Source organism: Marmota flaviventris, chromosome 17, assembly GCF_047511675.1.
Source record: "Marmota flaviventris isolate mMarFla1 chromosome 17, mMarFla1.hap1, whole genome shotgun sequence".
NCBI classification, from domain to species: Eukaryota; Metazoa; Chordata; class Mammalia; order Rodentia; family Sciuridae; genus Marmota; species Marmota flaviventris.
In genome coordinates, this window is record NC_092514.1 from 72,702,075 (window position 1) to 72,718,040 (window position 15,966).

Here is a 15,966-nt window from a genome sequence, read left to right on the forward strand (position 1 = left end):
GCACTGTACCCCCCCACAGGCAGCCCTGGGCCAGATGTTGATGGCAGCCTAGGGAAGTGGGGATCAGGACAGGGTTGGGGTAAAGCTGCTCTGCTGTCTGCCCTCACCCAACCTCCAGGCGAGCTACACAGGCTCAACATCCCCAACCCTGGCCAAACTTCTGTGGTGGTGGAAGACCTCCTGCCCAACCACTCCTACGTGTTCCGTGTGCGGGCCCAGAGCCAGGAGGGCTGGGGCCGAGAGCGTGAGGGTGTCATCACCATTGAATCACAGGTGCACCCGCAGAGCCCACTCTGCCCCCTGCCAGGTGAGTGGTCCCCCACAGCTACCACCATGCCCACCACACTCCCACACACTGACATTCTCTCTGCTGCCTCCAGGATCTGCCTTCACTCTGAGCACCCCCAGTGCCCCAGGCCCATTGGTGTTCACTGCCCTGAGCCCCGATTCACTGCAGCTGAGCTGGGAGCGGCCACGGAGGCCCAATGGTGACATCCTCGGCTATCTGGTGACCTGTGAGATGGCCCAAGGAGGAGGTACTGCCCACCCTGAGGCTAGGGGTGCCTGTGGAGTAGTGGAGAAGGGACCACAGGAACTGAAGACATCCTCCCATGCAGGGCCAGCCACTACATTCCGGGTGGATGGAGACAACCCTGAGAGCCGGCTGACCGTGCCTGGCCTCAGTGAGAACGTGCCCTACAAGTTCAAGGTGCAGGCCAGGACTACCGAGGGCTTCGGGCCAGAGCGTGAAGGCATCATCACCATTGAGTCCCAGGATGGAGGTGGGGCATCTCTTCTTTACCCCAACTCTTCTCTGGTCACGGCTTCTCCTGCCATCCCCTAACAGGCCAATCTACCCTCTCCAGGTCCCTTCCCACAGCTGGGCACCCATTCCGGGCTCTTCCAGCACCCACTGCAAGGCGAGTACAGCAGCATCACCACCACCCACACCAGCACCACTGAGCCCTTCCTAATGGGTGAGTTACCACCAGGAGGTGGGGATCCCGGCTCCCAGGAGCGTAGCCAACATGGAAGGGCAGGGACCACGCAGCATCTTTCAAACTTCTTCTCCCACAGATGGACTGACCCTGGGGTCCCAGCACCTAGAGACAAGTGGCTCTCTCACCCGGCACGTGACCCAGGAATTTGTGAGCCGGACACTGACTACCAGTGGAACCCTCAACGCCCAGGTGGACCAACAGTTTTACCAAACATGACCCACCAACCTCACCAGTGTTCTGGAACCTGGGCTCCCTCCCTGCCTCTTCTTTCCAGCACTCCCTCAGCCACTCCATCCTTGGACCCCAACCTGGGGCCCAGCCCCACCTTCATGCTGACCACAGAGCCAGCACCTCTTGCCATGGAGCAGGGGCCAGGTATCCTGTAGGAAGCACGAAGGGGGCAGAGGTCTCAGAAGGCCCTTTGGCTGTCCCTGCCCCACGCTGGCCCAAACTTATTTGTAACCAAAGAGCTGGGACCAGGACAAGGACCCAGCCTTTGTTCTGCACTAAATAAAAAATTTTGCTACTGCTTGACTCTGTCCTATCTGTTCCTCAGGAGCCCAAAAAGTGCCAGCCGGGCAGAGCAGTGATTCTGACAACCTCCCCTTCTCTGACCCCTAAGCACATACCTACCTCTAGAAGCAGGAGAGTACCACAGTCAGAGGCATGTTTATTAAGCACCCAAATGAGGAAGGTGGGGCCAGACACAGAGCTGCATGACCTGCCACCTCGGCCAATGCTTGCATATGCTGTCCAGAGGTGCCTCACAGGCACAACACCTTGGCTCCATCAGCAGCCTGGGAGAGGTAGAAGGTGGCAGTACCACTGTACTGCTCCTGGGGGAGAGATGAGCAGTCTGAGTGATGGGGGAACCCTGGGAATCCACCTCTCCTGCCCTCCAAGGCTCTGGTGCTTACTAACCTGTATGTGCTGCATGGTGCGGGAAGCAGCAGAGGCCTCCAGCAGTGTCACTGTGCAGCCACCAAAGCCACCACCTGTCATGCGACTGCCATAAACCCCAGGCACAGACAGTGCAGCCTCAACCAGTTGGTCCAGCTCAGAGCAGCTCACCTCATAGTCATCCCTGCGGACCATATAGAAGAGGTCAGCCTGGGACCCACCTGTGCCCAAGAGGTGCAGGCTGCCCTAGGGCCTCACCTGAGTGAGTAGTGACTCTCCACCATGAGGCGGCCAAAGGCTCTGTAGTCCCCACGGCTCAAGGCAGCTGCTGCCTGGGCTGTGCGCCGGATCTCACCCACCACATGCCGTGCCCGGCGGAAGCCCTCCTTGCTCACCAGCTCTCTGCCAGCTGGGGAGGAACAGCGGTCAGCAGTCCCACCTCCCACTCCTGAGGGCCCCAGGGTTGTCAAAGAGGGCCCTGCTAGGCAGGACAAGGCTGATTACCCCAGGCCTGGCTCTGAAGAGCTCCCTCATCTCAGAGCCTCCCCTCCTCACTGAAAAATGGGACAACTGTATCATTTTGTCACTCAGGGAGCAGGGAGGACTGCAGGAGACTGCACAGGGCTTCCTGCAGGGAGCTGGCATGGTAGGTACTCAATAATCAGCTGTTTAAGCACCAAACTCCCACCTGGACTCTTGGGGCTTTAAAGGTGAGTGGGGATGTGGCTCAAGCGGTAGCGTGCTCGCCTGGCATATGTGCGGCCCGGGTTCGATCCTCAGCACCACATACAAACAAAGATGTTATGTCTGCCGGAAAACTAAAAAATAAATATTAAAAAAAAAAAAAAAATTCTCTCTCAAAAAAAAAAAAAAAAAGGTGAGTGGAACACAGTGCAACCTTCAAGAGGACACAAAAGCTGGACAGAGTGACACACGCCTATAATCCCAAGGGGCTTGGGAGGCTGAGGCAGGAGGATTGGCTGTTAAAAGCCAGCTTCAGTAATGAGGCCCTAACCAACTTAGCAAGAACCTGTCTCTAAATAAAAAAAATCTTTTTTTTTGGTATCAAAGATTGAACTCAGGGGCACTCAGCCACTGAGCCACATCTCCAGCCCTATTTTGTATTTTATTTAGAGACAGGGTATCACTGAGCTGCTTAGCACCTCACCATTGCTAGTCTGGCATTGAACTCATGATCCTCCTGCCACAGCCTCCGAGCCGCTGGGATTACAATCTTTTTTAAAAAGATGGAGATGTGGCTTAGTGGTAAAGCACCCTGTGTTCAATCTTGGTACCCCCCACTTTCCCCCGCCAAAAAAAAAAAAAAAAGAGGATGCAAAAAAGCAATCTTAAGATTTCAAAGAGGGCTGGGAGTGTTAACTCAGTGGTAGGGCACCTGCCTGGCACATGTGGGGCCCTGGTTTTCAGCCAGCACACGCCTATAATCCCAAAGACTTGGGAGGCTAAAGCAGGAGGATCAAAAGTTCAAGGCCAATCTCAGCAACTTAGTAAGACCCTGTCTCAAAGGAAATTTTTTTTAAAAGGGTTGAGGATATAGCTCAGTGGCAGAGCACCCCTGGGTTCAATCCCTAGCACTGAAGGGATAAAAAGAAAAATGATTTTAAGCATCCGTGATGAGGCTGGAGCCCTAGATTTGCAGTGCTTTGGGGGAAGAGGGCAGAGCATGGCAAATGGCCCTGAAAATCAGCAGAGTAAAGGCCATAAGAGAGCAGCAGGGAGCCCAGCCATATTTAGAAAAGACTGATGTTCTCACCCTCCAGCTCCTCCAGCCGCACCTCCCGAAGGCTCTCCTTGCCCAGTGCCCTGGCCACTTCTTCACACTGGCGTCGTCTCAAGGGGTACTCGCTGGAACCCAGGGAGTGGCGGACGTTGGAATTAGTGATGAGCACAGCCAGCTTGGGGTCCGACAGTGGCACCAGGCTTGTCTCCAGGGACCTAGTATGGAGTTGGATTAGGGAAGATGACAAGGCCAAGGATCTGCTTGCCAGGCCAGGCAGTAGGCATGCTCCACCTAGGAACTCCTGATTATGAGGTGGGAGGGTACAAGGGGAGCCCCTGACCTGCAGTCAATGAGCAGCGCGTGGCCCTTCTGCCCCAGCAGTGCGATGAGCTGATCCATGATGCCACAGGGCACCCCTGCAAAGCTGTGCTCGGCCCGCTGACACACCTGGGCCCGGGCAGCTATTGCCCCCGAGTCTGTGGCATAGGGTGAAGTAGGGAAGCCGGGGCCCAGGAGGAACACAAGAAGTGGCCACATGGGAGCTGCAGTATAGCTCCAATGACACTCTGTGGAGACTCCCCACTCCCCCCCTCCCTAAACCACAACATGGGAAGAGTTCTGACCAGAGACTCAGGCAAGGAGGGCTGGGCTGGGGCTAGGGCCTATGTGGTACCTGGGCAGAGTTGCTGGAGGAAGGTGTACGTGGCCACTTCCAAGGATGCGGAGCTGGACAGCCCACCCCCCAGGGGCACTGAGCTGACCACCACTGCACTGAAGCCAGGGATGGGGGAAGCTGCAGTAGAAAGAATGGTGATGTTAAGATGGACTGCTAGAAGGATGGACACAGGAAAAGCATGTGTCCTTATAGGAAGGAAGGAAGCCTGGTAGCCACTTCTAGGGCATGTCTCTCAATTGTTAGGCCACCAACCTGCTGGTGCCAAAGAGCCTACTACCCTCCATCTTCTGGCCATCTGAGGTTACTGGAACAATCTTTCTAGTTATCCTCTTGATTTAGGCCTAGAAAATTGGGGTTTGATTCCTGGCTCCTCTAATCATGTAAAAGGAAACCCAGGGCAAGTTCTGGAACTTCTTAGGGCATCAGTTTTCTCATTGGCTACTCCACCTTGCAAGCTTTCCCCAGTGTATTAGACAGGTTAATGGACTTGTGGCTGTGAGGTGACAATCCTACTGGCAACATAAATTTGATCTGCAATCCTAGTGGCAGCATGAATTTGACCCATGCCTGGGCCCCATACCTGGGTAGTGCTGAATCACTCCCTTGACATAATTGGCCCATCGGGGAGTCCCAGGCTCCAGTGACCGGTGGACTGTGGGCAGTGGAAACTGCAGCCGCTGGGGCTCATCAGCATCTTTGGAGGTGGTGAGGAGAGAGACAAGCCCATCTGTTCGGGGGCTGCCTACCAGCAGGGTCACCAGCTCCAATGCCTGAAAGAAGAGATAGGAGTATGTGGAGCTTATACCAGCAAATGGAATAAGCCCCTCCAGAGACACCCTCCAACTACAAGGACTCCAGCCAAGGTTCTGCCCCCTGGGACACACAGGGAGGTGGAGGGAACCAGCTCAACTTAAAGGGAATGAGGTGTGGCTCAAGGAGGAGCCTGAGTGCAGAGCTGGCCTTAGGGGCTTGGAGCTCAGGCCCCTGGGTATTCAGAGGTGGAGCCAGCAGCAGGAGGAATGCAAACCTGGACTCTGCCCTGAGCAAGGGCTCCCAGCTGCAGGGAAAGAGGGAGAGAGAGAGCTAGCTCAAAAGGAAAACAGGATCAAAGGGGCTCCACGCCTTCCCATTTGGGGATGACCTCCAAAAGGAGGCGGATGGATTTGCTATAACTACTCACTTCCCAAGCTGCAGGGTGGGACTGAGAGCCCAGGTTAAGAGCTGGAAGGTGGGCTGGGGCTGTAGCTCAGTGGCAGAGCGCTTGCCTAGTATGTGAGGCACTGGGTTCGATTCTCAGCACCACATATAAATAAATAAAATAAAGGTCCATTGACAACTAGAAAAAATATTAAAAAAAAAAAAAAAAGAGCTGGAAGGTAACACTCAAGGTCACATACCAAGAACCAGCTGTGAGACCTTGAGCAGATCCCCAACCCTTTCTGAGTTGGCTTCCTCCTCCGTAACCGGAATGGGCTGGGCCAGAGGCTGGGGGGCTCCATTTGCCCAGGCCTATGGTTTTGGCCTCAACGAGGCCAGAAGCCGGAAGTGTTCCCCTTTTACCTGCTACTTAGGGCCCAAATTTGAAGGGGAACACTCCCCCCGGCTGAGGTCCAGGACCAGCAATCCCCAGAAGGCGGACTTGGGTGAAGAGGTGCCCGCATACCCTCTCCTGTCTGCGTCTGTCTCTCTTCGCACGTGAAAAACGGTCTGTCCCAGGGTCTCCCGCGTGCGCGACTCCCACTCCGCTGCCCGCCCCACATTCCAGCGGGAGAGAGCGCGTCCCTGAGCCCCAGCCGCCCGCCCTTCTCCGCGGCGGGGCAGCCGGCCCGGGGCTCCCCCTGCGCAGCCCCTCACCATAGGCAACACCAGGCCCTGGTTGTAGTCCGTGTGTTCCCCGATGAGGTTGACGCGGCCCGGCGCCGACACGGCCAGCTCGGGCTCGGCCCCGAACTCCTCGCGGAAGGCTCGTCGGGCCTCGGCCAGCAGCTCCTGGACCTGGGGCGGTCTGCAAGCAGCCATGACGCTGGTCTGCAGTTCGGCGCGCCGCAGCGCGGGATGCTGGGGGTGGAGCCTCGCATTCCTGCCCGACGCCCCGCCCCCGGATCGTTCGGCCCCGCCCCCGCCCGCGGAGTGCGACCGAATCCACCTGCTGTGCTGTGCTCCCAGCCCTGGCGGGCGCAGGTGACAAACACCAGAAATGCGTGAATCCGAGTGGGATTCTATGTCCTCGATGATGTCCTTCTCTCTGGACTTTGGGGAAAACCAATGACGACCGTGTGAATGAATATGGCCTTAAGTGGCACTTTGCACAACTGAAAGATCTGAACAGCCCTTCCCTACCCTGGCGACTGTTGATGGGTCACCATCTAACCTCCACCAACACACAGCCAGAGCAATGGAGATGGCAGTCGGCAAACCTGGATTCCCAAAGGCATCTCCGAGGGCTTCAGGGGCAGGAGCTATGAGAAGTCATGGGTTTCTAATAGTGGCACACAGTGTAGAGACACAATTAGGCAAGTTTGGTAGGAAGTCGTTTTTTTACAAGCTCCTTTTCTAGGGTGGACCCATCCAAGTCCCTAGCAATGGAGGACTGAAGGAGGATAGCCATGGCCCAGCCCCTCCTTGAAGTACCAACCAACTGCTGCTGCTAAGGTAGGTCGCACTGTGGGCCCCAGGAGATGCTTCCTCACCCCGAAGCCTTGGTCTCAAACGCATTGCCGGGATGCCTGTTCACACCTGCCTGCCCTGTATGTGCATATGGTGTGTGGACGGGCACTGTGGCCAGGGATATAGCTTGGGGCCTGCTGAGTGGTTTGCTCAGAGTAGAGAACTGCATTCAAAAGGCTGCTCTAGGGCTAGGGTTGTGGCTCAGCAGTAGAGTGCTGGTTTCGATGCTCAGCACCACATAAAAATAAATAAAATAAAGGTATTGTGTCCAATTACAACTTAAAAAATTAAAAAAAGAAAAAAGGCAGATCGAGGGCTGAGGATATAGCTCAGTTGGTAGAGTGCTTGCCTCTCATGCACAAGGCCCTGGGTTCATTCCCCAGCACCACCAAAAAGGCACACCTGTAATCCCAGGAGAAAAGGAGCTCATAAAAGGAGCTTCTCAGGAGGCTGACGGGGAAAGAGGGGCTGGCCTTGTGGCTTGTAGTAGAGTGCTTGCCTATCATGTGTGAGGCACTGGATTCAATTCTCAGCAGCACATAAAAGTAAAATAAAGGTATTGTGTCCATCCACAACTAAAAATATTAAAAGAAAGAGAATGAGAGCAAGCACTGGATGTAGCTAAGTGGTTAAGCACCCCCTGGGTTCAATCCTTGTTTTTTTGTTTTGTTGTGTTTTTAAAAGGCAGCTCTGGCCAGTCTGGTAGTACAGGCCTGTAATCCCATCAACTGAGGAGGCTGAAGCAGGAGGATCACAAGTTCAAAGACATACTCAGCATTTAGGAGACCCTGAACAATTTAATGAGATCTTGTCTTAAAAACAAAAGGTTTGGGGGCTGGGGATGTGGCTCAAGCGGTCGCTCGATCGTCTAAAGTGCCTCTGGGTTCGATGCCCAGTAACACCTACATCAAAAAAAAAAAGGCAACTCTGGCGCTGGGGTGTAGCTCAATGGTAAAGGATGTTCTTAGCAAGTGCAAGGCCCTGGGTTTGATTCTGCATTAAAAAAAAAAAAAAGGCCTGGGCTGGAGCTGGGGTTGGGGCCCAGTGGTAGAGCACTCACCTATCATGCATGAGGCACTGGGTTTGATCCTCAGCACCACATATAAATAAAATAATAAAATAAAGATATTGTGCCCACATATATATATTTAAAAAAAGGCAGTTGGGAATGGAGTTCAGTGGCAGAGCGCTTGCCCAGCATGCATGAGGAAAATGCCCCCCATACACACACCCTGTGTGACCTTTAGTTAGGCAATTTTAAAAAATTTTTTATTTTATAAGTTTTTAGATGGATACAATACCTTTATTTTGTTTATTTTTATGTGCCGCTGAGGATTGAACTCAGGGCCCCACACATACTAGGCAAGTGCTCTGCCACTGAGCTACAGCCCAGCAAGCAATGGTTTTTAGATATGAAACCAAAGGTACAAGTGACTAAGAAAAATAGATAAATTGTACTTCATCAAAAATTAAATACTTTTTTCCAGGTGTGGTGGGCACATGCCTGTAATCCCAATAGCTTGGGAAGCTGTAGCAGGAGAATCTTTCCAGCCCAGGAATTCAAGGCTAGCATGGGCAACCTAATGAAGCCCCATCTTAAAATATAAATAAATCAGGTCTGGTGGTACCCGTCTGTAATCCTGTAATCACAGTGGCTCGGGAGGCTGAGGCAGGAGGATTGTGAGTTCAAAGATAGCCTCAGCAATTTAGCAAGACCCTATCCTTAAGTAAAAATACAAAAAAGGGTGGGGGTGCACTCAGTGTTTCAGAGACCCTGTGTTCATTCCTTGGTACCAAAAAGAAATAAAAAGGACTGAGAATGTAGCTCAATGATACAGCACCCATGGGATCAATCCCCAGTACCACAAAAATAAATAAATTGGTAAAAAATTAAATTAAAAAAACAACTAGGGGGGCTGGGGTTGTGGCTCAGCAGTAGAGCGTTTGACTGGCATGTGCGAGGCCCTGGGTTCGATCCTCAACACCACATAAAAATAAATAAACAAAATAAAGGTATTGTGTACAACTAAAAAGTAAATTTAAAAAAAAAAATTAAAAAAAGAAAACAACTAGAGATTGAACCCGGAGACACTTTACCATTGAGCTACATACCTAGCCCTTTTTTATTTTTTATGTTGAGATAGTCTTACTAAGTTGCCCAGACAGGCCTCAGACTTACCGAGTTTCCTGCCTTAGGCTTCTGAGTTGCTGGAATTACAGGTGTGTATCACCATGCTCAGCTGAAAAGAACTGACTTTAAAAAGGGGCATGGCCTGGGGCTGGGGGTGTGGCTCAGTGGTAGAGTGCTTGCCTTGCATGCATGGGGCACTGGATTCCATCCTCAGCACCACATAAAGATAAATAAAATAAAAGGTATTGTGTCCATCTACAACTAAAATATATATATATATATATTTTAAAAAGGGGGGGCATGGCCTGTGGGTGGAGCTTAGTGATAGAATGTGTGCTTAGTATGAGGCCCTGAATTCAATCCTCAGCACCACAGAAATAAATAAATAAAGGGTGAATTTGTATAGTATGTGTACTATATCTCAATAAAGCTGTTTTTAAAAATAGGAATAGGGGGGCTGGGTTTGTGGCTCAGTGATACAGCACTTGCCTGGCATGTGTGAGGCGCTGGGTTTGATACTCAGCACCATATAAAAATAAATAAAATAAAGATATTGTGTCCATCTACAACTTAATTTTTTAAAACTGTTACATTAAACAAAAAAAGAAAAAGAAATAGGAATGAGGGCCTGGAGACATAGCATGTTAGTGGGGCACTTTCCTAGCATGCATGAACCCCTGGGTTTAATTCCTAGCACTTAGAAAGAAAAAAAAAAAACAGAAATAGGGATAGCTCACTGGTGAAGCACTTACCTGGCATGCATGCGGCCCTGTGCTCCATCCTCAGTAACACACACACACACACACACACACACACACACTACTGTGTGCCACTGGCCAGAATGATAAAACATCTCAGGCTCCCACCATCTGATTGAGAAAGACACCACAAATCTGACCTCCTGTGATTGAGATAAATGCTTACATGGAGGAGTATAGCTTTCTGAGAAGGAGAGGAAGGAGTGTGATGCTTTGAAATCCACACCTTCACTTTTACTTGGTATTGAAAACATGCCCATTGGGCTCCATCTTAATTTGTATTGTTTCAGTTTTTCTTGGAGAAACTTCATTTGGCCTAAGGAGAAGGGCTCCTGTGTGTTTGAAATGGACTCTGAAACATTGATTTTTATCTTGGAGATGTGTTTGCTTTCCTTTTTTTTTTTTTCTTTTTGTGGTGCTGGGGATGGAACCCAGGGCCTCAGCATGCTAGTGGGCAAGTCTTTACGATTGAGCTACATCCCAACCATACTCCCTTTTTTGAATCCTATCTAGCTTGTTACAGGAAATTAGTTCAGAAGGAACTCTGCTTTGACATCTGACCTTCCCTCCCATTTGCTGGCCAGATGTCCTAGGACTGGGGAGAGATGGCACTACCATGGGGACATTGCACCCTAAGGTCTGTCCTCTGCTCTGTTAGCCAAAGATCTTATCAGCACAGCCAGCACTGGTTGTTTATCACTAATGTCTGTTATGATAATCTGATCAAATTCCTGGAAGCGTCCACTACAAGGTGTTGGGGGTGGGGATATCATCCACACCAGCCAGGGTTCTGGTGGTCTAGGCAGGCCTAGAGGTTGCCAAAAAATGTTGTTGCTAAGGGTCCCCATGGAGGACAGGCACTCCAAGGATGCCTCTTCTCTGAGAGTCATTTCTATCTCCCAAATCAAAGCCAGACTCTCACCCTGTGGGCCCTCCTCAAGGGACTTGGTCTTTTTTCATTCAGGGAAGGCATATGCTTGATACAGCTGTGGTTTCTCCATTGCAAGCACAGCCTAGGTTCCCTGGTGAGACTTGGGTCCACATCTCCCAAATGAATCTCCCTGAAAATGTTTGCTTTCAGCAGATGGCCCACTATCTCACCCATTCTGGGAGGTTTTTTTTGTGGTTTCCAGAGGATTAATCCATTTCCTGATTTGAGCTCCCTTTGCCCTTCTGAGATATTAATGGTGACAGTTTCTATAGCACTGATAATACTGACATTGGGCACATGTCAATTCAGACCTCAGAATGCAGGTCTACCCAGAATGCACCTTCAGGGCACTACTGGTTGTTTATCACTAATGTCTGTTTTGATTAATTGGTGCCCTGGATTTCTGTAGTCAAGTGTCTTCATAATCACCCCTAGAGCTTATGTATCTTGAGTTTTGCAAGGATTGTTTTATTAAATTCTTACTAGTATATTGGATAGATATTTTTATTACTCTCATTTTATAGATGAAGAAAAGCAGCACAAATAAGTTCAGGAACTCATCCAAGAAGAACTGAGCCAGGTGTGGTGGTGCACACTTGTAATCCCAGCAACTCAGGAAGCTGAGGCAGGATGATGGCAAGTTTGAAGCCAACCTTAGCAACTTAGCAAACTTAGTGAGACTCTCCCTGTCTCAAAACAAAAAAAGGGGCTGGGAGGCTGGGGATGTGGCTCAGTGATAAAGTGCCCCTGGGTTCAAATCCCAGTACAGAAAAAAAAGAAAAGTGGAGGAACTGAGACTTGAACTCCTGCTGCCTAACCCTAGGCCCACTCTCTCAGCCACCATCACATCCCCATGAGTACACTAGACTGCTGCAGCCTTGACTCTGCCATCCTCTGCCTGCAAAAGTGCCAGGATATAAAGCTTAAGTCTTTTCTCAGTGGGGGACAGAAGATATTAGCGGCTCTCCCAGACCCACACTTGGAGCCCCACACTTCCTACATGGGACACTCCCCAGGTGGAAGCCAGGCAAGTAACCAAAGCTCTTGGGAACCAGACTGATTCTTTGCTATCCATGCCAGAAGAGCCAGCCAGCTGTGCAGTGGGGCTGCCAGGGCCATTTGGTTTGGTCAGCAAATACTCTTGAGCCTCTGCTGTGTACCAGGCTTGACTCTGGAGCAGGCAAGAATTCAGTGCCTGCCTTTGGAACCTCAACTTTCTTTGTCTTTCCAAGATTCAGATTCCCCTGCTCAGAGAACAAGCTCCAGGCCTTCTTTTTATTTGGTGCTCCCACTCTGTCCCTGAAGTTTCTACCCTGTAGGCTGATGACCAAACCTGTTGATAGCCAGGAGGCAAGTCTAGACTCATGTGGCTAACAGCTCAGGGCTGCTTCTCTCTTCTGGCCCCTTGCACTGGCCAGAAAGCTGCAGCTGGCACTGCAGCTGCCCCAGGCCACTGGAGATGGGCAGGAGGACTGAGATTAGTTGGAGGCTAAAGAATGAGGCTGGGGCCCATGATGGTCTTGGGCCCAAACCCATCCTGCCACCTCTACTTGATAGCTCAGTGCAAAGCAGTGAGAAGCTTAATAGAAAATCCTGCAGCTGTGTCCACCAGAGGCAGTAGAAAGGGAGTAGGGATTAAAGGAGCCCAACTACCATCTCCATGAGGACATGCAGTCCCTCACATAGATCCCCTCAGGGGATCTTAGGCCATCTGCCCTAAGCATGCAGCCCACTTGCTGCTCCTTCCCAGGGTCTAGTTGTAGCGTCTGAGATGGACCTGTCCCTTTCTGCCTACTTTCTATCCTATTGTGTATTCCTGGAACTGCAGGATCCTAGATAAGAGTTGGCAGTTTCTGGTGAAAAGATCTCTGTGTTCCTTCCTCTGCATCCCTTTCTAGATCATATGTGGCTTTTTAGCCTCTCCAGGAGCTACCACACCTCACTGAAGCCACCTCTTTTTTGCTTTCCCAGTAGGATGTAACTGCAGAACCTCTTAGCTTCTTCCAAAGGGAAGGGGAATTGATTAAGTGTGGTAAGGGGTGTTCCTCCTAGGTGTGTCTAACCTGCAAAATTAACCCCCACTGGACTCTCAGCATGATGTTCAGGAGAGGATGATAGGCTGGTACACACATCACATGGAAGTTCTGTGGCTCTTTGCTTGGAGTAATGGTGATACCACAGGGTGAGACTTCCAGGGACTGGTGGATAGGACCAGAGAACAGAAACAGGAATCCTCTGGCCCCTCCTCACTGCATAGCCCTCAATCCATAAACTCAACACCTTCCTCATTCCTTAGACATGCTGATGAAGGGGTAACAAAGTCAAAACAGCAGCCAACTGACCCAAATTGCCTGTGAGGCACCCCGAGGTTGAGAGTGTTGTGGAATTTGGGTTGGCAACAGATAAGGGCCTTGCTCTTGGGAAGGTAACTGGAAGGCTGTGTGCGCTGAAATTGCTGGCCAAAAGCCAAGCCAGGCTAGATGGAAAAGTCCAGGCTGCAACATCCTTAAGTTGAGGGCATCTCCCTGAGGAATGCCTATGGTGAGGGGCAAGTAGGAGCACCACTGGGTGAGGGGAAGCAGCAGCTACAAGGACCCTAGGTAAGGAGCAGTCACGGGCTGGCTGACACACAGGGAGTAGGCATTAATTCCTTCGGTAACTGAAATGCTTCCATCCCCCAAAAATGTTGAGGGTAGGGGGGCAGACAACAGAATGCCAAGAGTGTGGGGACTTCAAGACTTTCATGCCCAGTGAACCATATCACTCCCAATAAGACAACAGCTGCAGAAGGGGGAGTAGAAACTCACCTATCCCCTCTGCTGGGGGTGGGGGTGGGGGTTGGGGTGGGCTAGGTTGGCCAGAGGCTTGGATCCCAAAATACAAAGGCTGGGACCATCCTGGAGAAGCTGAAGATCAGCCTCTGATGCAATGGCAGTGGCTGTTTCACCCTGTTCCTCCCTGTGCAGCTCTAATTCATGATGCTTCAATAAGGTCCTGCTTTCCAACTGCTCCAGCCCTGACTCCTGACACCAGGCAGAGGCAGCAGCAGCAACAGAGACGGCTGTTGGGAAATCTGACATGAGCCAAGCTTAGGCAGTGAGGGAATAGTTCATTGGAGCACTTACCTAGGATGCAAAGGCCACAAAATAAAACCTCCTCTTTCCCCCATTACCCAAGCTACTCCTGTTGGACACCTAGGTCCATGTTTCTAGGTAAAATACCCTTGCTTAATCGAAGACCAACTGAACATGCACGAAGTAGATATGAGAGACAAATGTCTTACAACTAACAAGGGTAAAGGGGCAAACACTTTGAACTCAGTTTCCAGTTTATCTGTCCTTAGATGGTTCACTGGGTTCCCCCTGCACACATCACCATGCTGTAAGAATGATGGCCATGTAATTTGCCAAATTGGAGTTGTTAGGAAACGTAGGCACCATTTATACAACAGTTCTACAGGAATAAATTAGCACTATCCTGAGCAAAGGTCTGACAAGTATCATTTTTCCAGTTCTGCCCCTAGTGTGCTCCCCTCCCCGACTCTCCCACTGACATCAGAAAGGCAAGGCTCTCCAGATAATTCCCTTTTGTGAAACAATTATTGAAATGAAAACCATTAACAAAAGGAGAAAAATCTCAAAACTTAAAAAAAAAAAACTTTTATTTTTGTCTCATCCATCAAGGGCACAGGTTACACCATCAGCTTCAACTATGCTTTCCTCCTTACATATTCTGATCCATTACTCTTATCCAGGGACATGCTGTAAGAGCAAGTTCCTAGAATCAAAAAATATCTTCTAGGTTGTGTCCAAGTGTGGAAGTCCACATAGAGCTGTTTCAGCAGTACCTTCTAGCCTGCCCAAGCCTTCTCCAAGAGACTTCAAGACTGATGAGAAGGCTCAATATTGTCACCCACTTGGATTATCCATCAATTCAGCAAGCTTACTCTCCCCATTCCTGTGGCTGTTTCTCTGCCTTTTAGTTGCTGCCACTTTTGGGAACACTCCAATGCCTAGTATTTGTCTTGTTCAGAAGCACATAAGGAAATTCTCAGAATTAGTAAGTATGCCTGGTTCCAGATCTGGTTCAGATGGGACTTTGTCAAAAAAAAAAAAAAACTAGTTGAAAGCTGGATAAGCAACCATACAGCATCTTACCTCTTTCAAGCACTTCAAAATCAGAAATTAATCCAAACTTTAGTAGAGCAAGAACTTCTATATAGCTACTAGCTTCATTGGAATGCTTTAAAGGGGTGGCTTTCGAGGTCAAGTCTTGCTGACATTCATGCATTATGCCTTGCAAGCAGCCCTCATTGCTCAAGACTTGTTCCATGCTGCTGAAAACAGCTTTGACAATTCCACACCTTGTAGATTTGTTTAAAATGGGTTCTAAGCCTGCTCCAAAAAGAGATGCATGGAATAAACCCCAAACGCAAGCCCTACAACTTTAACAAGAACTTCCCTAATAAATGCAACTTAATTTTACTTTGTTAACATTATGGGGATGGGGTAAAGCTATTAACATACTTTGCTATAAAAGCCCATGGTACAAAATATAGCAGTATTCTTTTGCACAGGTGCTGGAGATCAAAACCAAGGCCTTCCTGCATGCTAGACACATTCTATTACTGAGCTACATCAGGGAATTTTTATAGATCTAAGGGCAGTTTTACATGCTTTTTTTGTAAATAAAAGGTTCATCTACCAAGCAAGAGCTGAAATAAAGCTCAAACTTTTAAAATGTGTAGAATTTAAGTTATGGACATATTAAGGTTCTATAACATTCAATTTAGGTTTTTGACACTTAGTTGAATAAACAAGTTTATTTGTAAATTTAGTCAACATACATAATTGACCTAAAAACCTCAATAAAGGATAAATTTAAAAACCACTTGGAAGGCCATCTCTTATATAAAAGGGATTTTCCCAGGACAGTAAATAACCAGATGTAATCTATCCCAACACCATCGTAATTTGCAGAGATCCAATAAACCTGGAGCTGCCTGCTCCTCCCCCACACTAAACTCCATAAGGTAAAGAACCAACCCTTGATATTATTTCCTCTTAGAAGAAAACCTAGATTTAAAACCAACCACAACACTATGAAAAGCTAAACTAGATAGAATATTAGTTAACAGATGATGCTGGTGTGAATAACTTGT

General features: G+C 49.6%; 2 protein-coding genes across 5 annotated transcripts in view; one reads left to right on the forward strand and one right to left on the reverse strand.

Annotated features, from left to right (window-relative positions):
• Nucleotides 1-1,525, forward strand: part of Itgb4 (integrin subunit beta 4) — a 32,769-nt gene extending 31,244 nt beyond the window's left edge. For all 3 annotated transcript variants that reach the window (XM_071603804.1, XM_027955718.3, XM_027955719.3), the window contains 5 exons: nucleotides 119-307; nucleotides 381-536; nucleotides 618-782; nucleotides 867-977; nucleotides 1,078-1,525. In XM_071603804.1, coding sequence (XP_071459905.1) covers nucleotides 119-307; nucleotides 381-536; nucleotides 618-782; nucleotides 867-977; nucleotides 1,078-1,217 — 761 coding nt within the window. In that variant the 3' untranslated portion in view covers nucleotides 1,218-1,525. The remainder of the gene's footprint in view (nucleotides 1-118; nucleotides 308-380; nucleotides 537-617; nucleotides 783-866; nucleotides 978-1,077) is intronic.
• A 126-nt stretch (nucleotides 1,526-1,651) lies between these two features.
• Nucleotides 1,652-6,376, reverse strand: Galk1 (galactokinase 1). 2 transcript variants are annotated; one of them, XM_027955720.2, is made up of 8 exons: nucleotides 6,173-6,376; nucleotides 4,899-5,088; nucleotides 4,316-4,435; nucleotides 3,983-4,184; nucleotides 3,676-3,857; nucleotides 2,160-2,310; nucleotides 1,923-2,085; nucleotides 1,652-1,837 (listed from the first exon to the last, which is right to left on the reverse strand). In XM_027955720.2, the coding sequence occupies exons 1-8, from the start codon at nucleotides 6,335-6,337 to the stop codon at nucleotides 1,766-1,768; spliced, it is 1,245 nt and encodes a 414-aa protein (XP_027811521.1). In that variant the 5' UTR covers nucleotides 6,338-6,376; the 3' UTR covers nucleotides 1,652-1,765. The 2 variants fall into 2 exon arrangements, with proteins under 2 accessions (XP_027811521.1, XP_027811522.1); XM_027955721.3 differs by having other exon boundaries at nucleotides 3,983-4,118; nucleotides 6,173-6,374.
• Between the last annotated feature and the right edge of the window lie 9,590 nt (nucleotides 6,377-15,966).